We start from the raw sequence: 22,798 nt of genomic DNA, 5'->3' as shown, positions 1-22,798 counted from the left end.
TGATCTGCAGAACAGTGTACTTTATGTCAAATCAAAAAGAACTAATAGAAAACCCTCCAGCAGTTTGCTATAAAGGAGAAATGAAAATTGTGTGATTAAGTAGTAGTCCTTCTCTTTGTAAATATAAGCTAATTTAGTTCTGGTGCAGTATATTACCCAACCAGCCCATTATTAATGGTCTCCACTTAGGTAAGAACTGTGTGGATCACCTCTTTTCAACTCTTTTTATAAGGAGCTAAACAAGAAGTGAGAGGGAGCTCATAAACAGTTGGGGTCTGCCCAGGGACCCCATTTAATGAATATAAAATCAAAAGTTAGAATGAAATCAGCCTGTGTGCTGCCTATTTAAAGGCTTTGTTATCTGGCTCTTCTTAATTAACATTTTCTCCAGTTGGAGGTGCATTTTTCTCTGAGGTAGGTTCACAAATGCAAACTTCCAGTTATGTTGTTCTTTAAACTCAGAAGTGACATTAGCAATCACCAAACACCAGTCTGCTGAAGAAAAAGAAGGGGACATTTTTGGCCACAACTCTTCAGGCGTTTTTCGCAAAGCTGTCACCATACCTTGTAGATGTTCCCTATGTGTACGCATGTATCTCAGGATAAATGTCCCCTTTGTCCTCTTTTGATGGCACAACAATCTGCAAGATGCTACAGAAAAATTGCCTTTATAGAAGAGAAGCAAGAAAGAAGCACTAGATAAAAGAAAATGCCCTTACTCATTAACAATTTGCAAAACATAAAATGGAATAAACTGAAAAGATTGAGCAGAAGGTCTTATGTTGTGATGAGACTAAAGAAGAACTTTTTGGCTTGCATACTAAATGGTATGTTTGGCATAAATTTAATAATGCACATCAGCCAGGTAACGCAATGCCCACTGTAATATGCCGGTGGTTGCAGCATCATGTTGTGGGGTTGCTTTTCAGCGGCAGTGACTAACAAAGTGGTCAGGATTGATGAGAACATTAATGCTGAACAATACAGACAAATCCAGGATGAAAACCTGATCCCCTCTACTAAAACATGACAATGATCCAAAACATACTTCCGGAGCAACAACATAGTGGTTTAAAATGAATAAAATGTGTGTTCTTGAATGGCCCAGTCAAAGTTCTGACTTGAATGCCATTAACCCCTGTTTTGAAATGTACTTAATTGCTGTCCACCACCACTTCCCCATCAACCCATCAGCTTCCCCATCAGCTTGCACAATTTTACAAGAAGGAATGGTTAAATCCTGCTTCGTCACATTTATATAAACCTATCCAGAAAGATACTTGCTCTAAAATCTATGAGAGGTAGTTCAACCAAGTACTTAACAGGGAATGAATACTTACCAATTAAATACATTTTAGTTGTTGGAATTTAATTTATTAATGATTTATAATTTTCTTTCTTGGGCAAAACTGTGAAAATATGTTTAATTTATAAATAAAATTCCCACTCAAATTGAAAATTCAAGGTTTTGATGGACGTTTTTGCGAAAAAGAGGGACTGAATGCTTTTTCCAGGTACTGTACATAAAGGAGTTGCATGGTAGATATCAATGATACGGCTGATCAATGAATGTTCTAGCTTTATTTGAAGATTTGATTTGTTTAACAATCAATGGTGGCACAGTGCACCTGTTTTTAGCACTCCTACCACACCACTTTAGCTGAGTGGCTTTAAACCCTGGCCTGCTTCGGACTGGGCATGAAAAGCTTAAGGTAAAGGTAGATGTTAAAACACAAGTTGCTACTTTACTTATTGGGCATTGTGTGATTTGAGTTTGAGTGTGAGCTTAGCTTTTGATGTTTTTGTTTGCAGAGTCTTTGAAACCCTGTGAAAAGAGACAAACAGGAAAATCAGTGTGGCTATGTTGAAGGAATGTGAATTGTTGTACAGTTGGCTTAGTGATATTGTTTTAGTTTAGCAGTAAAAATGTATTTTCTAAAATGATAAAGAGCCATTTTTCTGTTTTGCGAAAATAAGTAGGTGACCATTATTAGAAAAGAAATACATTAAAGTTTCTGGACATGCTGGAAGCATGTTGTGTCATAAAAAATCTTCTTGTCAGACCATATTTGACCCCATCGTTAGAGATGTTTTACAACTGTTGCTGCTGGTTCTGTTAAAATAGAAACTGTTTGATGGGGAATGTTGCTTTGCTTTGTAAAGGGGGCTGTGCTCAACAGCTTTGTGTATGTTTGGTTGTCTACAGAGAGATGTTATTTAAGGATTGGTCTGATAAGAGGAGGACTAGAAGACTTGAATTTCAATTTCTGGTTATCATCTTAGTACTATCCTGACTCATCTGAAAGCTCTGTAGCTCTGAAAGCTCAATATGAAAAGATACCCTTTGTTACTATAAAAAAAAATGGTCTTCCGTGTGTTGCAGTTTGTAATTCAGTTTATTTACAGCAGTGGTGATAATATTCTGAAGGACTGTGAAAAGAGAGGAGAATCTGGAAAGGAAACAGCTGTGGAGGAGATAACTAGCTGAGTCAGTAGGTTTATACAAAGCAGCAGCTTTAGGTTGGGGTAAGTCAATGGGGAGGCAAATGCTGTGAAAGAGGTAAAAATACAATTTGTCCACCCACAACACAGTCCTGAACTGAATAACTGTTGCAGGCATGTCTGAGAGTTATAAGACCTTCATTGTGAGGATTGGCAGTGTATAAAGAAGCTAAGTCAGGATGAAAATTAAGCAGTCAGAATCCTGAAATTAAAAGCAGTCAAGCAAGCAGAGAGATAATGGTGTATGTCTTTTATATATAAAAAAACATTTTGAATAAGTGGCTTCATTAAGCTGTTAATAAAAGATTAAATAAAAGCTGTGGAACAGTTGCATAAAAACATCGGGTCCAACACTGTCCAAGGTTTGTGGATATTGTAAAAAGAGGCAGAGATTACATTTCTGTGGGTTTTCAGCAACAGTCCACATTCAGAGGCATTCCTCTGTTGTTAAGAAAAATGGAAAGAAAAGTCTTGAAATCTAACTTGTAATGTCTGGGTGGTCCTGCATAACCAGTACATGAAAAGTATACATACTGTATAAAAACAAATAAGAACATGCATGTTCTTTTTCTGGTTTTGCCTGTACTTTTTTTCTGTTATTTCTAAGAGTCTTTTTCTTTAAAACAAGCACATTACTTTAATGAATTTAAAGTTATTACCCTTTCTCTTTGAAGTGGCAGCCATTACTCAAATTACTATGTATAATACTATACAATGATAAAATAATGCCTTTGTTTCCTTACAGGGAGGCTTATGTTCTGTGGCTCACGTGAAAGTTGTCTTGATTGACATGAATGACAACAGACCAGTCTTCTATCCAATCAGTTATGCAGTAAGCCTGAGCACACAAAGTTCACCTGGCACCTCTGTGGTTAAAGTTATAGCTCATGATCAGGATGAAGGGGAGAATGCAAAAGTGATATATGACATAGCTCCTGGTGGAAGCTCCCCATATTTCACACTAAACAAAGATACCGGTAAGTGAGAAAGCATTTAAATCACTGGATCTTTAAAAAGTACAATACATTACAGTATCTCATTGGAAACAAACCTTTCTCATAGCAATTAAAACAGAACTTCTCACAGCTCTGTATTTTGACAGAACTGAATCATAGAAAGGACCCAAGTCATTTTTATGATCACAAGTCAAATTGACATTTCTTGTTTTGATAGTGAACACAAAGCCAAAGGATTCACTTCAATGTAAATGTAACACTACTGTTTGGGCCTATGCTGATGGGTGAATGAGAATTGTTATAAGTCACAGGAAAAGTGATTGAAACGCTAAGAATAATAAAACGGAACACATTCTTCCTTCCTGAAAGATTGTGAGGCACCTACTGTAAGTAGGTGAAAAGAGGTTGAGAGGCGTGATGGTTAGATTAAAATGTGATATGTTAAAAATAAGGTTAATTTTGCAGAAGCATTAAAAATGTAAGTCTAGACATAACTGAAGTGATAAAGATGAGAATGCTTAATATTTTAAGAGAAGTATGAGGAAGCATTCAAAGGACAAGTTCAGAACATCTCTGGCATTGATGTGTAATTACAAAGATTAATAAGACAATGAAAGCAATTGTTTGTCCTGTTCTGATAAAATAGTTAGACTATAGTGAGGGTGAATGTAAAATGAATGAGACTAAATGGAGCTTATTGTTATCATCAAATTTTAGGAAATCAAGAAAATACAGCAAGAATTTATCCAAGGCTAGTTTTCTTGGCTGTCATCATCATCATTCCCCTATGACATTTTTATTACCAAGAAGCTAGATTACCAAGAACATCAGTCCCCCTCACTGTAATATAATAATCAAACAATAGTAATATATGAGATAGAAATTAAGTTTTTGTAATGGAAGGTCTGCCAGCAATGTATTTGGAAGTGTGCCATACACAAGAATATAGCTGAAGATAAATCGTAGGGCTTTATAACACTGTATGGCTACATTCAGTGATAAGCATGCAATATGCCTAAGCATTGAACAATATATTGTATGTTCAACTTGAAGATAAAAGTAAAATAAATCTGAGGTAAGACTGAGTGAATAAGTGAGAGAGAAAGAAAGAGAGAGTACAGGACTTGACAAGGTAGCACAGCATTAGACTGAAGAGTCTTGCGGGATATATCTGTGTAAAAGTTGAACTGATCTCATAAAGTTCATCTTGGAATGAGTAGAAAATCTGATTGAAGCTCTTATCATCTGTAATGTGAATATCAGAAAGGTTGGAAAGTTCGCTGGCTGTCATTGATTCAAATGGACGTTGAAGATGTTACCTTACGATTATGTTTATGAATCTCTACCAAGGTTTATGCCATCCCACCCTGGCAGCGACCTAAATAATAGCAAGCAGCATAATTTACTGATATGACAGATATACTGCTTAACATGCTAGAAACTGTGTTAGACCATAACTGACACTTTGAGTACTTTAATGTGCATCATTGGACTATTGGACTGCTATCTCTGATATGAAATGCTTTGTGGCCAAATAATAATTTTTCACATTAATTCACTGAAGAATTTTATATATGTAAAACAGTTTTACAAATGTACTTGTTGCCTGTAGTATACAACCAATTATTTTGATTTTGTTTAAATTTTAATTGTAAAACCAGCAAGTAGTAATAGTCCATTAATCAGTAGTACTACCTATAAAGCCACCACAATTATGATATTGGCTATTTCCTATTTTCCTCATTGTGCTGTACTAGATTCACCTAGTACAAAAATGGATGGATAGATTAAGCTATTGACAATATTTTTAGAGATGTATGGTAACAAGAATCAACAGAACTGTAATTAAAACAAGAAGACAAATGCAGTTTTAAATTTACACCTTAAATAAACTATTTTTTCATAGGTCTAGTGGTGTGAATACCTAACAGTGCATACAGTACAGTCAGGTCCATAAGTATTTGGACAGTGACACAATTTTCATAATTTTGGCTATGTACACCTCCACAATGGATTTGAAACAAAACAATCAAGATGTGATTGAAGTATAGATTTGAGGGTTTACCAAACATATTGTATGAACTGTTTAGAAAAGACAGACATTTTTATACATGGTCCACCTATTTTCAAGTATTTTGACAAATTAACATAATCATAAATTTAATGATCATTTTCAATATTTGGTTGAAAATCCTTTACAGTCAATGGCTGCCTGAAGTCTGAAACCCATGACCATCTCCAAGATCTGGGTTTCCACCCTACTGTTACTTTGCCAGGTCTTTACTGCAGCTGTCTTCAGTTGCTGCTTGTTAGTTGGACTTTCTGCAATCAATTTTGTCATCAGCAAGTGAAATGCATATCCAGTTGGATTGAGGTCAGTTGATTGACTTGCACATTGAAGAATATTCCACTACTTTGTTTTCTCAGTATGTTTTGGCTGATTGTTAAACGTCGTCGTCGTTCTATCAGTTTTTCAGCATTTGGCTTAATGTGGGCAGACAATATAGCCCTAAACAGAAATCATCCTTCTATTTCTGTCAGGAATTATATCATTAATACACACTTGTGACTGACTCCTATTCTTGGCCATGCATAATCATGCTATAACACTGCCTCCAACATGTTTCACAGATGATGTGGTATTCATCGGATCATGAGCCATTTCATGAGCCTCTTCTTCGTACTCTTCTTTTACAAACATTCTGGTATATTTGATCTTAGTTTTCTTTGACTAAAGAAAAGTGTTCCAGAACTGGACAAGCTTTTAAAAAATGTTTTCTGGCAAAGTCTAATCTGTCTTTCATATGATTGAGATTTGCCAGTGGTTTGCAATTGTGGTAAACCGTCTGTCTTTACTATCGTGAAGTCTTCCTCCTGGAGAGTATTCTTGGTTTGGCTAAATGTTATGAAGGGGTTCTCTTTTACCAAGGGCAGAATTTTCTAATCATCCAGAAGAGTTGTCTTCTGTGGTTTTCCAGACCTTCTGGTGCTTCTGTGATCACAAGTATATTCCTTCTTTTTAAGAATGTACTAAATGGTTGATATGAAAACTCCACATTTTTCTACTACCTCTCTAAAGGGTTTGTTTTGTTTTCTCAGCCTAATGATGTAACAGCTCTTTGGATATCATATTGAGAGCTCACGGTGACAACTTCCAAATGCAAATTCAACACTTGGAAGCAATTCCAGACATTTTACATGTTTAATAGTTAATGAAATAACGAGGGAACTGCTCCCACCTGTCTATAGAATAGCTTGTCAGTCAAATGTCCATATAGTTTAGAACCCTGGAAATGGGGGTCTATGCAGAAAATGGTTGTCATTCCTAAGTGGGACATACAATATTTTTGGTAAAACCGTTAAATTAAATATAGAAGTCTACACTTCAAACACATGATTGCTTTATTTCAAACCCATCGTGGTGGCATACAGAGCCACAATTATGAAAATTTTGTCACTGTCCAAATACTTATGGATCTGACTATGCATTTGATCTCTAAAATATATCTAAGAAACTGAAACCCTTTTACATTTTTCCTGTATATTGCAGTTTCTCTTTACCACCTATATTGTACACAGTGCTGGAAGGATAAACAATAACTCCCCAAGACTCTTTTAGAGATTAAATGAGTTTGGTAGTTGAATGAATGTATGCATTCACATATTCACCATCAGCTGTTTCCTACAAGATTCCTTAGGGGTTTAAAGTTAGCTTAATTAACAATTAGACTTGGCTGTGAAATAATATGGAGGGATGCAGGATTATTCTTCCTCAAAAAGCAAATCATCTCATGCATACTTGATGAAAATAAAACACTTTTCCAGGGTTTATTACTTACACTACCACATATAATCAATTGGCTTCTAATCTGATGACAAAGAAAGCAGTGGCACACAAATAACAGTTGTTATTGAGTTTTTGGGTTGTCATCCTGAAAGACTTCCCTGTTGCCAGAAAAGAAATAATGGATGATGGTCATTTAGATTAATTGAATCATCACTAGCAATGGCCTTGCCCTTTCAGTGAATAAGTACACACAAGCCATGCCACACAATTAAACAGTAAAGCAGTGAGTGATCCCTCACTTTAAAATGGTACCAATGTAGGTGACAGTTTAAGGATGAAATGTTACTGTTATAGCTTCCACATATGTGATATATATTTTCTAGCCATCCCTAACGTATAGAGTATTCAATTCATGGAAGTCACAAAGTATCCAGACCTTTAACACTAGAATTACCAAAGCCTACAAAAGAACTCATAAATCCGTCCCACCTTAAATCCCTTCACACCTCTTCCTCACCGTCTTTTGTCCTGTAAATGTGTCGATAAGCAGCAAACAGACTACTATCACATCCCCTCACCCCTGCACATTTTTCTCAGATCAGTTGCTTAGAGTTTTATAGAGTGAGAAGTCAAGCAAAATGACACCTTTTATAAATACTATATAGTTATTTGGAAAACATGCATTTCATGTGTGTTCCGTGTCTACAACAGTCTATGTAAACACATCATTAAAGCAGAAATGTTTTTTTCTTGTTTTAGTAATAATTGACAAAATGTAGACATGAAGTGTACCTGTATAATGTGTGAAGCCTGAAGTCCAAATATCAAATAAACACTTTCACAAAAGGTACAAATATAACAGCACAAGTGCGCTTCTATTCAAGAATATAACTGCAGAAAAAGAACCCGCGTTAGGGTGCAAAATTGACACCCCTTTGATATAACTGCTTTGGTGGCACAACAGTATCAACTGTTCACTGGTAATCAAAACTTCATGGGTTCGACCCCGGATGAGTCCGTTTTGAGAAGTGAGCTGCTCTTATTCTTACTGTTTTAGAATAAAAACATACATTTGATTTGAGTCTGTAACTGCCGGTGTAAGTTTATGATATTTAAATGTTAGTTTTGTTTTTTTTAATTCAGTTTTATTCTCTCAGTCACATTCACTCATGCTCCGAATCTGACACTGCTGTTTTCATATATAGACGTCCTATAACAGAGGTGAACTCATATAATGACAACAGTTCTACATCAGAGAAAGAAGGGCATGTCGCCCTTTTGACATCGCTGTACTTTGTATATGTACATTGGAAGCTCTGCAATCTACTTGTAACTTTACACTGTAGGAAGATAAGTAAATATATCAAAGTAAATAGGTAAATAACATTCGATCTGGCTCTTATATACAAAGTACAGCGACGGCTACTTCCACCTGCAGCTACAGACTCTTCAGTACGCGAGCGACTCTCCATGCTAGTGTTTAGATCTAAGCTGTGTATGTGCCTAAAAAAGAAGTCTGACTGCATTCTCTCGTAGCATTGCTTACGAGCTGAAGTGTCAGCGTGCACTTTTCGTGGCATTACACATGTATTTTTTAAGCATGCCCGTGTTGATCAAACACAGGAAGCTCTGCAGTGTGCTTGTGACTTTATGGTGTGGGAAGTAAGTAAATAAATCAAGGTAAATTGGTAAATAACAAGTTTTTTCATTGGCTTTGGTAATTCTAGTGTTAACACTAGAATTCCTGAAGCCTACAAAAAAACTATAATCCTGGCCCACCTTAATTCCCTTCACACCTTTCCATCCGCGTCTATGGTTTTGTAAATGAGTCGATCAACACAAGCAGCAAGCAGCCTTCTGTCCTGTCCTCCGCCTTGACAGAGCTCATCTAGCAGAAAAAAAGTTCTCCCAGCTCAAGCCAAGGCTCATTATCTGAATGTGATGTGCCTAGAGTTGTATAGGGTAAATAATACACTATATCATTATTTGGAATACATGCATTTCATGTGTGTTCTGTGTCTACAAAGATCTGGGCAAGTGTAGGATGAAAGGAAATGCGAGAAATGCAAGAAATGCTGAACACATACCTAAAGCAGAAACTTTTTCCATGTAATAATAATAATGACGAGAAGTGTAAAGTGTGTGAAGACTTTAGTCTAAATATCAAATAAACACGTATACTTTTATTCAAGGATTTAACCAAAGAAAAAACAAAGCATTCGATTTACATGTGACTGTCAATGAGTTAAAACTCAAGCTCAAATGTCAATCGGCAGGGAGCTAACATGTATTTTTGAATGGTGCAGAGGTAAGAACAGCTGCCTTATAATCCGGAGATCCCAGGTTCAAGACCAGGGGCTTCATGCATAACGCCATGTGTAGAATTTGCAGTATAACATGACGTAAGCACAAAAGTGGAAATGTACTTATGCACAAAAAAATCCAGATGCATAAATCTGTGCATTCACCTACTTCCACATTCTTCCGCTACATAAATCCCGGTCAGCGTGAAAAGTAACGCATGTCTATGCGCCTGCTGTCTCGCCCCGTCTTCTCCCAGAATTATGCGTCTTTGAATATGTAAATCAATATAAATACCCTTAAGCTCAGTGTTCTGTGAAAAGACAATGGCAAAAGTATGAGGAGAAATAGAAGAATTTCAGCGAAGGAGGCAAAGAAAAACATACTATTTGTTGGTTTAAACAGTGGTATAAACAACAAAAGGAAGTTGATCGAGTGATATAGAGTGTCGGAGAAACTCGAAAGCTCAAGTTCACAAAGTCGCACAGTGCCTGAAATAAAAAAGAAGTTGTCAGATATCAAAATCGCCATGAAAAGGCAAGTCGTAGCCTACCGTCAGAGTTTCATATTAAAGCTTATTAGGGTACAGACAAAAAAGGCACACAGTGTGAAAAAAGCACAAAATGTCAACTTTAATCTCTAAATTTCCACTTCAATCACGTAGTTTATTTTGTCATTAAAGTAGAACATCATAAACTTCATCTTAAAATCATTTAATTTACTAGTGTCTCAAGTCCCATCGTAACTAAAGTAGCACGCTAAATGCTTTGTTTTGTATTTGATCTATGTGCTCTATGTGTGTGAATCACTATGTGATTCTTAAACTGGCTTTCTCTTCCTCCGTCAGGACACAGAATCAATGACATTTGTGATATTACAGCTCTCTGAATAATTAAAATACTGAGAAGTATACGTGTGTAATAAAGAGACAAAATACGCATAAAGGATTGGGGTTTTCCGGCCCCGTATACTGCAAACAAATGAGCCAAAGTAGATTTGATACAAGAATCGTTCATCTAACAGAGACTGCCAGAATGGCGGAATGGGGGAAGATTTATGGTGAGAGACCGGAAATGAAGAGTGATGAATGCTGGGAAGGAACTGAGATAGATTCTAGGATTGATTACGTCATCAGGACTCGACAGAGGGAGGGTGGAAGTGGTGATGCATGGTCAGGAAAACATAGCAGGATCATGGTGGTGGTGCGTCTTTCTTTCTACAGAATAAAAGAGAAAGAGGTTAGTACCCTGCCAATCTCTTCTGGCATGCGCTTTCACGCTACAGTTTAGGTCCTTACACGGCCCCCTAATCACATGTGCGTGACAACGTGATATCCTTTTCATGATGATAGGAGTTAAAGCATGTTATTAAACATGGGAACATGGTGGCGCAGTAATTGTTCATGTCTTACGCAAGATTCTTGCTGCACCACGTGTGACCTTCGATGAAATGCTTTATTACAGAAGTACTGTCTTTTTCAAATGTACTAACCCCCAATTTCTGTCCTTACTTTTCTTTCTCCAAATACCCAATCGCCACATAATCAGCTCTGTAATAGACGTTAAGCCATCTGTAAGCTAAGAACGGCGATTCTTCAAAACTTTTAAGGAACATTTGAAATATATTCGTAATGTTTAATTATTCTATCCATCTATCTTTCCAGTTTCACGTCAGCCACAGCAAGCATACAGCGTGAGGCAGGAACAAACCATGAACGAAGCTCAAGCTCGCTAGCGCTGCGGCACTGTGTAGTTAAAGTTTTATCTGTATAATATAGTAAATATATTTTGCTGCATTTCATCTTAAAAATTATATTGTCATCATATGTAAATACGTGTTTTATAAAGTCTCTGAGGTTGTGCAATATTATAACTGTATCATAAGTACAATTACCCTACTGTAAACTTGCAAGTACTTTACATGCACTCGATCAGTCCATCAAGTGCTCCTTGTAGAACTGTCTGTATAGTTCTTGGGATGAAACTGTTTGTGAACCGCAAGGTCCGAATATGAAAGGCTCTGAAACGTTGGTCGGATGAGACCAGTTCAAATAGCGAATGGCTGAGGCAGCGTGTGCTTGATGCTGTATGCTGATAATTCTCTTTCCGATTAGCTGCTGAGTTGTGATTCACACTCAGATACAGTGATATACTCCAAGTGGTGCAGTGAGAGTAATATGGAAAAAGATAATCCGATGTGGCAACCCCTAACAGGAGCAGCTGCAAGAAGAAAAAGGTGTAGTGAGAGTAACAACGTTAAAGCAGCTATTGTATTTAGAATAGTTTGACCATTCTGTGGAACATTATATTGTTACAGGTTAATTACAATCAGATACCTTAAACTAATAAACAATATGAGGTTAATTTCAGTGTATTTATAAAGCTGCATCAGGGATATGGATCTGAAAAAGAAAGATAAACGACACAGGAACAGTAGCACTGCTTTGACGCTGGGTGCCACCAGTCTGCAAAACCAAGCACAGAACTTGCGTACGACAGGGTATGAGCTACCGTGGAAATGTGCGTGGCTTTACGCCAAGTTTAGGTTTTATACATCGCAATTTGAACGTGGAAACATTCTTAGCAACATTTCTGTGCATACGCACTGTTTATACATGAGGCCCCAGGTCCTCCATCTTTTGAGTAATGAGCTGCTATTATTATTATTATTATTATTTCTACAATATAATAAAAACATACATTTGAATTGAGTCTGTAACACCCAATTTAAATTTTGGCTACTTGTAAAGGTTAGTGCTTGTTTTTTTATTATTCAGTTTTGTTTTCTCAATGATATTCATATGGTACATCGAACTTGCCTCTCCCTCTTTGAGTTGATGGCATTTATCTCCATTTTTTTTCACAAGAGCAGCGCTGTGGCTGATGCCTGCTCAGCACTAATTTTGTTTTACCGGCAATCAATGATATGATGTCCTGTGACCGCAATCAAACTGGACAAAGGCATGACAGCTTCTTCACTGTGCTTTCGCCAGCTAATGTAAGACAAGTTTACACAACAGAGTCCAAAACAAAACTGCCTCCCAGAGCAAAGGCGGGAGGCTTTATAGGACGTTGGGCGGAAGTGACGTCGTCCTCGGGCCCGGGACCGGAAGTGATGTCGTCCTCGGGGCCGGGACCGGAAATGATGTGTCCCGCTTCGAGGTGGTGGCTCTTGGTGGGATTTCCCGGGAAAGACCTGTAGGGAACTTAGAAAGAGCGTCAGCGTACCCCGCCCCCCCCCGGGCAGATGTATAATCAGTCCTCTCTAAGCCCTTCAGCTGCCTCCTATGCACACGTGTGTGACAAGACTCCCCCCTCAGCCCAGACCCGTCGGGTCGGGTGTCCTGCACCGAGAGGTCGTGGGCCCGGGAGAGGGCATCAGCATTGGTATGAAGAGACCCCTGTCGATGAACGAGCGAAAACTTGCACTGCTGCAGGTCAAGAAACCACCTTGTGACCCGCGGATTCGATTCCCTGTGAAGGGCCATCCACTTCAGAGGTGCATGATCCGTCACCAGAGTGAACACCCAACCCAAGAGGTAGTACCGCAGCTGAGTCACCATCCATTTGATCACCAGAGCTTCCTTCTCCACCGCTGCATACTTGGTCTCCTGGTCCAACAGTTTCCGGCTCAGGTATATTATGGGGTGTTCAACACCGTCGATGCTTTGGCTCAACACGGCTCCCAAGCCTGTGTCCGAAGCGTCCGTCTGGAGGACAAATGGAAGAGAGAAGTTAGGGGAGATTAATACAGGTGCTGAAGTCAGAGCCCTTTTCAAGTCACTGAATGCAGCCCCCGCTTTGTCAGACCATACCACTATGTTAGGAGCTCTTTTCTTCGTCAAGTCGGTCAAGGGCGCCGCTCTCTCGGAGAAGCGAGGCACAAACCGGTGGTATTACCCAGCCAAACCGAGAAAGAATCAGACCTGCCGCTTGGTCTGCGGACAGGGCCAAGTCAGTATAACTTGTAACTTGGAACACTGTGGCCTCACAGTACCCCGGCCCACCAGGTAGCCCAAATATTTGGCTTCTCTCAATCCGAAGAATCATTTCTTGGGGTTGATTCGAAGCCCGGCCTCCCCTAATGCCTGAAATACTGCTGTGACCTGCTGTATGTGTTCCTTCCATGTGCTGGAATAGATGACGACATCATCCAGGTAGGCAGCACAAAACGAGTTATGTGGTCGGAGCACTTTGCCCACCAGACGCTGGAAAGTCGCAAGCGCCCCGTGTAACCCGAATGGAACAACACGATACTGGCAGTGTCTGCTAGAAGTGCTAAACGCGTTTTTTTCCTTCGCGGACTCCGTTAAAGGAACCTGCCAGTACCCCTTTGTCATGTCAAGTGTGGTCAGGAATTTGGCTGGTCCCAGCCTCTCAAGGAGGTCGTCCACGCGAGGCATGGGATAAGCATCAAACCGGGAAACCTGGTTAAGCCGACAGAAGTCATTGCAAAACCTCCAACTGCCGTCGGGCTTAGCTATCAAGACGATGGGACTGGACCAGGGACTACTACTCTCCTCGATCACTCCTAGTTCCAGCATTCGCTTGATTTCCAGTTCCACCTCAGCTTTCTTTGCCTCCGGGAGTCTGTAGGGCCGCTCTCGGACGATCACCCCCGGGTCAGTCAATATGTCATGCGCAATCAGAGAGGTCCGACGGGGCTGTTCACTCACCACCTCTGGTACAGAGCGGATAGCTGCTTCAAGCTCCTGCCTCTGTCTGGCAGATAGCTGCTCGCCGAAATTAAGGGAACTTACTTGAGCTAAGAGAGTGCGGGGCTGACCGGAGGAGGGATCGGAGTCCCTCTCCTTCCACGGTTTCAGCAGGTTTACATGATAAACCCGTTCGCTTGGTCGACGATTGGGTTGTTTCACCAAATAGTCGACCAAACCCTTCCTCTCCTTAATTTCATAAGGGCCCAGCCAATGTGCGAGCAACTTGGAGTGAGAAGTAGGCACCAACACCATGACGCGATCCCCCGGGCGGAACTCCCGGAGAGTCGTGCCACGGTCATAAATGCGGGTCTGTGCTGCTTGCGCCTCCTCCATATGACTTTTTAGAATGGGTCTAATTGCATCAAATCTATCGCGCAATTGGGCGATATGGCGATATACTCCAGTATATTTATTGAGGGAAGTGCCTCTCCTTTCCAGCCCTCTTTTAAGATATCTAAAATACCTGTCTTCCGTACAACAATTCAAAAGCAGAGAAGCCCGTAGAGGCTTGGGGAACTTCCCGGTAGGCAAAGAGGACGAGGGGGAGGAGTTGGTCCCAATTCCTCCCATTCTCGCTGACCACCTTACGTAGCATCTGTTTGAGAGTTTGGTTGAATCTCTCCACTAACCCATCGGCTTGAGGATGATACACCACGGTTCTTAAATGCTTTATCTTCAGTAACTTGGCAGTCTCCTTGAACGTTTCCAAGGTAAAAGGCGTCCCTTGGTCCGTTAGGACTTCTCTAGGAACGCCCACTCACGCAAAGACTCCTACTAGTTCCCGTGCGATTACTTTAGAAGTAGCCGAGCGCAACGGAGCGGCTTCCGGGTATTGGGTTGCATAATCCACGAGGACGAGTATATATTTATGTCCTCGGGCTGAGGGTTCTAGGGGTCCTACTATGCCGACCCCAATCCGGTCAAAAGGAACGTCAATCAGGGGGAGGGGAACAAGAGGAGCATGGTCCCTCCTGAGAATTTGCCGCAGTTGACACTCCGGACAGGAAATGCAAAAGCGGCGAACCTCCTCATTAATCCCCGGCCAAAAAAAAAATGGAGCTTAATTCGCTCCAGTGTCTTGTCGGAGCTGAGATGGCCTCCAAGAAGGTGGGAGTGTACTAACTCGCAGACCTTCCGCTGGTAGGTTCGCGGGACTAGCAACAACTTCCGGACCTTCCCCTCATGCTCAGCGACCCGATATAACAAATCATTGTCAATGACGAAGCGAGGTCCCTGTGGCATGGGCTGATGTGTGCGTTGGCCGTTAACGAGGACCACTGCATTCTTTGCGTGTTTCAGAGAGTCGTCATTCCATTGTTCTCTCTTGAAAGAAGCCGGCGTCGCTCTAAACTGAAAGTGCAACTCAGAGAGCGGGTCTGGTCTGACCTCAAGGGCGGAGACTCCTCCCTCGCTGCCGGGGCGCTGGTAGATGACGTAGCAGCCCTTGATGGTCCGGCAGTGCCGGCGTCACTCTCTTGGCCCTCCGCCCCACTCCCTGTCGACTGATTACACGGCGTGGAAGCAGCTTGAGATGAGTCTTTCTCACCTATAACGAGGCCCAAAGCTTTTCCAGGAATGCTCACTAGTCTACCGCTGTTACTTTCAGACCAGTCCCGTCTGAGGATTACTGGAAACGGAGGATCTGGGTGAACCGCTACGGTCAGTTTTCGAAGGGTCCCTCCGAGACACACGTAACACCGGGCGGATTTGTACATGCGGATGTCTCCGTGTATACATTTTAGGCTGGTCTTTCTTTTAGTCCACTGTTGCGGTAGAACAAAACGGCAAGCAACGACAGACACGTTACTGCCAGAGTTAAACAGGACCGTCACTTTATGACCGTTAATGAGAAGCTCCCCCGTATGGTTGTCTGCCAGGGGATTGTTAAGGGCACACCAACAACACTACCGCGTCCCCCTACAGTCCGCCTTGTTCCCTGACAGGTCGCAGGCCAGACGGTCCGGCGACATCGGAACAGGCTCTGGAGTGTGTGGCAGGGACTTCCTCAGTGGGACATAGCTCCCGTGTAGTCCACCAAGGGGCTGTTCTGCCCTCCCAGGTTTCACAGCCTGCCTCGGGGCCTTTAGGAGCTGTAGGAGCTCCTGCATGGAATGAAAATCACCCCAGGCCGTCTGGGCAAAGTCCTGGGGTATGTGCTGCAACAGCAGAAAACAGGCAACCTGCTGCACGATTTGTAGCGGGGTCAATTCGAATGGCCGTAGCCACAGACCCACCTGCTGCCAGAGAGCCATAGCTTGTTCTGGGAGCCTTTTATTTGGGTTAAACACCCAGGTTTGTAATTCCTTCACCTGCTGGCCTGGGGAAAGCCCATCCTTATCAGGGACCTTGGTCCCGATGGGCGGCTCGGCTCTCCTGCCCAGGAGAGCATAATGAGCCCCTTTAGTGTCCTCCCCAGAAACCAGCCCACTCCTGTGGGTCCCTTCCACCTTCTCCACCAGATAGGGCTTCAGCCCAGGGTTGCCCTGACCCCCCAGCGCACTCCCCGCCTTGAAACTCGGCCCCGGTACTTTCCTACCTGGTTCTTTCTAGGGTCGTGTCCCGGGTTCTTCAGGGACATCATCCTGCCGACTACGCCACTGTAATAAGAAGAGACACGAGGCATGGCAAGGTTTGGGGCAGCCACCCATTTAATGCGTTTTCCTGGCTGCAAAAGCAAATGATTCATATAAGACAAGTTTACATGACAGAGTACAAAACAGAACTGCCTCCCAGAGCAAAGGCGGGAGGCTTTATAGGACGTTGGGCGGAAGTTACGTCGTCCTCGGGGGCCGGAAGTGATGTCGTCCTCGGGGCTGGGACCGGAAATGATGTGTCCCGCTTTGAGGTGGTGGCTCCTGGTGGGATTTCCTGGGAAAGACCTGTAGGGAACTTAGAAAGAACGGCAGCGTAAACCGGGCAGATGTATAATCAGTCCTCTCTAAGCCCTTCAGCTGCCTCCTATGCACACGTGTGTGACAAAGGATACTGTGCACTATAGTGCCAAATGCTGCACTTGGGTGTAAGAGAACAAGAACAAGTATGTATATTTATATTAAACTGCAAATCATTAGCTGCTTTAACCAGTGCAGTTTCCATACAGTGATTTCTTCTTAAACCTGACTAAAACTTATCAAGAGTAGAATGTTTCATCAAGTAATCATTTAACTGCTGAAAAACTGCTTTTTCTAGAATTTTACTTAAGAAAGGCAGGTTAGAGATAGTTCTCAAAGACAGAGGAGTCTAGATTATATTTCTTGAGAAATGGTTTAACAACTACAGTTTTTAGATAATCTGGGAAGACTCCCATATCTAATGATGTTATCTATGTCAAGTATACTATCAATAAGCACACTGGAGACTTCTTTTTAAAAAGTTAGTTGGATATGGGTCAAGGACTAAGAAATTATTCTCTGCACTTCAGACAGACTTATTTGAGTGAAGGAATTTAATATGTCTAAAAAGAGCATGCTGGGACTCAACATGATTAACTTTGGAGGGATGTATTATATAGCATCTAGAATTGTTTATTTTTTGTCTTAAAATCCTGTAAAATTCCATTGAATGAGCTGAGTTTATAATTTTAGAGAAATAGGGCTGACTCTCTGTGTTAACTGCTTTGTCATATTCAGTTACATATGCTTTCAATATCTTATAGAGATAGATAGATACTTTATTAATCCCAATGAGAAATTCACATACTCCAGCAGCAGCATTCTGATAAAAAAACAATATTAACAATAACTTTGTACAATGTTAATGTTTACCCACCCCGGGTGGAATTGAGGAGTCGCATAGTTTGGGGGAGGAACAATCTCCTCAGTCTGTCAGTGGAGCAGGATGGTGACAGCCGTCTGTCGCTGAAGCTGTTCCTCTGTCTGGAGATGATACTGTTCAGTGGATGCAGTGGATTCTCCATGATTTACAGGAGCCTACTCAGCACCCGTCGCTCTGCCATGGATGTCAAACTGTCCAGCTCCATGCCTACAATAGAGCCTGCCTTCCTCACCAGTTTGTCCAGGCATGAGGCTATCTTCTACCACGTAGAAGAGGGCACTCGCCACAGCCGTCTGATAGAACATCTGCAGCATCTTATGGCAGATGTTGAAGGACGCCAGTCTGCTAAGGAAGTATAGTCGGCTCTGTCCTTTCTTGCACAGAACATCAGTATTGGCAGTCCAGTCCAATTTATCATCCAGCTGCACTCCCAGGTATTTATAGGTCTGCACCCTCTGCACACAGTCGCCTCTGATAATCACAGGATCCTGTAGGGACCTGGGTCTCCTAAAATCCACCACCAGCTCCTTGGTTTTGCTGGTGTTTAGGTATAAGTGGTTTGAGTCACACCATTTAACAAAGTCCTTGAGTAGGTTCCTATACTCCTCCTCCTGCTCACTCCTGATGCAGTCCACGATAGCAGTGTCGTCAGCGAACTTTTGCACGTGGCAGGACTCCGAGTTGTATTGGAAGTCCGATGTATATAGGCTTAATTTAGAGTTAATATAGAGTTAATTTAGTTTTCTGCCATTTATACTTAGCTCTCCAGCATTTTTTCTTTAATTCAGACATTCTCTGAGTCTTCCAAGGTATTTTAGAGCTAGAGGATTTCTTTGCAATTTTTTCAGAGGCCACTATTTCATTTCCAGCACTAACCTTTGCATATACATTTTTCCACCTTACTGGTTACATTACTAGCTGTATTGGGACAAGTACTGCATTCTGATGGATTATTTAGAATATTAGCAAACAGAGTCTGCAGATGCATGAAGTAGTAACTTTAAAAAATTATTATGGTTTGGGGTCATCCATATGAAAGATGAACCTGTCATAGTTAGTTATTATTTTAGACAGTTGGTTGGAGAATTCCTTGATTAAAGACACATTCAGTTTTCAAGGCTTATAAGTGGTCAATACAAGAGACTATAAATTTCCTTGAATACCTATGGAAAAATACTCAAAACAGGTGTAAGTACCAAATTTTTACATATTAAATGGCTCAAGAATACACTTGCTAATTTGGATGTGCTGTTTCTTTTGACACTGCCGCACCATCACTATTTGAGCCATGTTTTAGTCAATGTAAGAAAGTCTATGTTCCTACCACTGATAAGAACAGTAATGTAAAAAGTCTTACTAGTTAAAGCTGTGATATTTAGTAAAACCATATTTAAGGTGTTGGAATGTTGGGGCAGCTTTAAATGTAATTAAGCTATTTGTGTTTATAGCTCCTTATATGGATTTTTTTTAACTGTGGTCTGTAATTGCAGTGCTACTACAGTGCACATCTATAGGTGAACCCACTACAGAATAATCACATCCTATCTCATCCTAACACAGGATTATATTTAATATTAGGAATAAATCTACTTTGTTAAGAAGACAAGATACTGTTGGAGACGACCTGAGCACTGAAACTGTTCAGATGCAGGCCGTCATGTCTGTAGAAAAGTGATCTCTCCCAGAAGAGATCCTAGATGTCAACAAAGCCAATGCTCTCATTCAGATCTTTAGGGCTAGGAAGATAGCCTTCTGCAAGAAGCAAAAGTCTTAAGAGGTTAAGTCTTGTTCCTTTAACTAAAGCACTCATATCATAAACCACAACTCTGCGCCTCCTTCTGTAATTTGCATTTCTGATGCATGCATTTACTTAACTTAAGTTCTATGCCCACATCATTTTAGACATGGTTCCTCATGTGACACCAGCAAGTGGCACTATGTTTGCTATGTTATACACATGCCCTGCTTTCAGAATAACTGAGATCTCACTAGTCATAATAATACTCAACAAGGCCTGCTTAGCATTTTACACATGGCCCTCAGTATACTGGAATGTTAATTGATTAATTAACTGGAGAACCACACACTTATTCAAGCAAATGCTTTCAATATATTTTAAGCATTTCTTCTTGTTTGTTTTTTAGAACATTAGAACACTCTAGACGAGAACAGGCCATTCAGCCCAACAAAGCTCACCAGTCCTATCCACTTATTTCTTCCAAATAAAATCAAGTCAAGCTTTGAAATGCCCTAAAGTCTTACTGTCTATGTTTTATCTTATTACTCTACTTTCCCCTATTGTATTATTAATATGTAGCCTTAAAATGCCTAATCTCACAGACTTACTACAGTTTATAAGGTATTACTCTATATAACTTATCCCCACCTTCCCTTCTATATATATAACCTCAGGCAATTAGATGTAGTAAAAAGACAAGCAGGAGTTAAGTTGCACATAAAATAATATATTATTGATAATATTCATAAATAATAACAATTTGCAAAGTACATTTGAATATTGGCAACCATACAACCTGATTAAATGATGATGTGTAGTTTCAGGTGGCACACAGACTTGTTAGGTACTTAATGTCTCTAGTTAAGGCATCATTGGTGCTCAGCTTTCTTCAGAACAGGCCGCAAGCCTGTTCAATATGTCTGCTGAGCTGTGCTCTTCATTGTGCTGTTCTTGTCAGTTCATGGTGTGATGGTCTTCATCAGTTGTTAGCAAGAGAGAGAGAGAGAGTAAGATAAAGCAAGCAAATTTATGGGTTTTCTTTCCAACCCCTACAGCCAATAGGACATCATGGTACTTAAAGGCCTCTGAGACAAGCCAATTCCAAACAGCCATACCTCAGACCAATGGGGGAAATAGAACATCTTAACACCTGCCCCCAAATCATATGTTAAACATCCTGGCTTCCTTGCGGGGGATTGAAAGACTTTAGCAGAGAAATACTTGCCAAACTGGTTTAAGACACATCCTCTCCCAACTCTGTCGTAAAATGCAAAGAGACTCAGTCGTAAAGGGGGGGGGGTCACTACATTACATTGCTTTGCCTAAATTACAAATAAAGTCGTACAAAATATTTATCAAGTTATATGTAAAATCTCACATCACAACAGTCTACAATACTTGGTAGCTTATTCCGTTCTTTGTGTAAAGAAAAACTTCCTTATGTTTCTGCAAAATTTACCCTTAACAAGTTTCCAACTGTGTTCCCGTGTTCTTGATGAACTCATTTTAAAATAACAGTCTCAATCCACTGTACTAATTCCTTTCATAATTTTAAACACTTCAATCATATCACCTCTTAATCCTCTTTTGCTTAAACTGTAAAGGCTTAGCTCTTTTAATCTTTCCTCATAATTCAACCCCTGTAGGCTGGAATCAGCCTAGTCGCTCTTCTCTGGACCTTTTCTAGTGCTGCTATGTCCTTTTTGTAGCGTGGAGACCAAAACTGCACACAGTACTCCAAATGAGGACTCACCTGTGCATTAAAAAGGTTGAGCGTAACCTTTTGTTTTGTTTATTTGTTATATCTTATAGAAGGAGAATAAAATCAATGGTACCTATCAGTCTGTTTGGAAAACTTTCTAATTTTACATGTCATGTTAAATAATGAAGGTTCAGTCATTGCTCTTGTGCACTTCTCATATATATTTTGCATGATGTTCTTATTTTTGTGTGGTTTTTTTTCTCCAAATACTCCTGTTCCCTGCATTCTTGTTCCCAAGATGTACACTTTATGTTAAGTGTCAAATCTAAAGTGGTCCAATGTGAGTAGGTGTGGGCATGAGTGAGTATGCTCAGCTATTTCACAGAACTTACTTGAATTTTCACTTGTCTATGAAAGTGTACGTTTCATGCCACACAGCAAAGCTATCAGCGTTAAATTAACAATTAGTATTATACTGCCACCTGGAAGTGTATATGTAATAATGTTTCAGTGTACTAAGTGTAAAACTGTTGTCCTAACTTGCACAACTTTGGAATGTTAGAGGAAACAGGAGTGCTTGGAAAAAGCCAATACTGTGACAGTCCCAGTCACCTCTATGCTTCCTGGTTGCTGCACCCGGCACGTCGAAAGTCGTAAACTGAGATAAGCCAGTGAATGACAACACACATAGTCAGAAAGGAATCCCTCCATCCATTATCCAACCTGCTATATCCAAACTACAGGGTCACGGGGGTCTGCTGGAGCCAACCCAAGCCAACACAGGGAGCAAGGCAGGAAGCAAACCCCGGGCAGGGCACCATCCCACCGCATAGTCAGAAAGACATTGGTTGCAAAATGCTTCAAATGCTTTTAATAAAAAACAAACATGCAGTGCCTAAAATCTTCTTCTTTAAATAAATAATCCATAACATCCAAATGAACAGGGCGTGAGTTATAATTCAAATAAACAATCCAGGGAGGAAACTAGTATAAAAAACAGTCATTGGGTCCTTGATCTTTCTCCCATTCTTTGACTGAGCCCAGCACAAATTCCTTTCCAACTATTCAGCTCACCCATAGCTCAGTCAACTGGCGGAGACACCAGCAGCTGTGGTCCTCCTTGCTGACCCCTGTCTTGGCTGTCTCTGTCAGTGTCTACCAGAACGCTAGGAATCAGCAGTCCTCATGTCTTCCTTCTCGTACTCGCGGCATCTGTCTGTTCCCTGAGGAAGACTTCATCACCATTGTACCCCCATCTCCACTTATGTCTGTGGGCATTGATCCACATCATGAAGCACTGTCTGTTCGGTCCACTGTGAGG

At 40.8% G+C, this 22,798-nt stretch overlaps 1 protein-coding gene across 2 annotated transcripts in view; it reads left to right on the top strand.

The window, feature by feature from the left end:
• LOC120523522 (protocadherin-16-like) overlaps window positions 1-22,798 on the top strand; it is a 372,188-nt gene that overhangs the window by 229,747 nt on the left and 119,643 nt on the right. For both annotated transcript variants that reach the window (XM_039744918.1, XM_039744917.1), the window contains exon 4: window positions 3,248-3,479. In XM_039744918.1, coding sequence (XP_039600852.1) covers window positions 3,248-3,479 — 232 coding nt within the window. The remainder of the gene's footprint in view (window positions 1-3,247; window positions 3,480-22,798) is intronic.

This window comes from Polypterus senegalus, chromosome 2, assembly GCF_016835505.1.
Source record: "Polypterus senegalus isolate Bchr_013 chromosome 2, ASM1683550v1, whole genome shotgun sequence".
NCBI lineage: Eukaryota > Metazoa > Chordata > Cladistia > Polypteriformes > Polypteridae > Polypterus > Polypterus senegalus.
The sequence above is the reverse complement of the archived record's forward strand: the minus strand, read 5'-3'. Positions and strand labels throughout refer to the sequence as shown.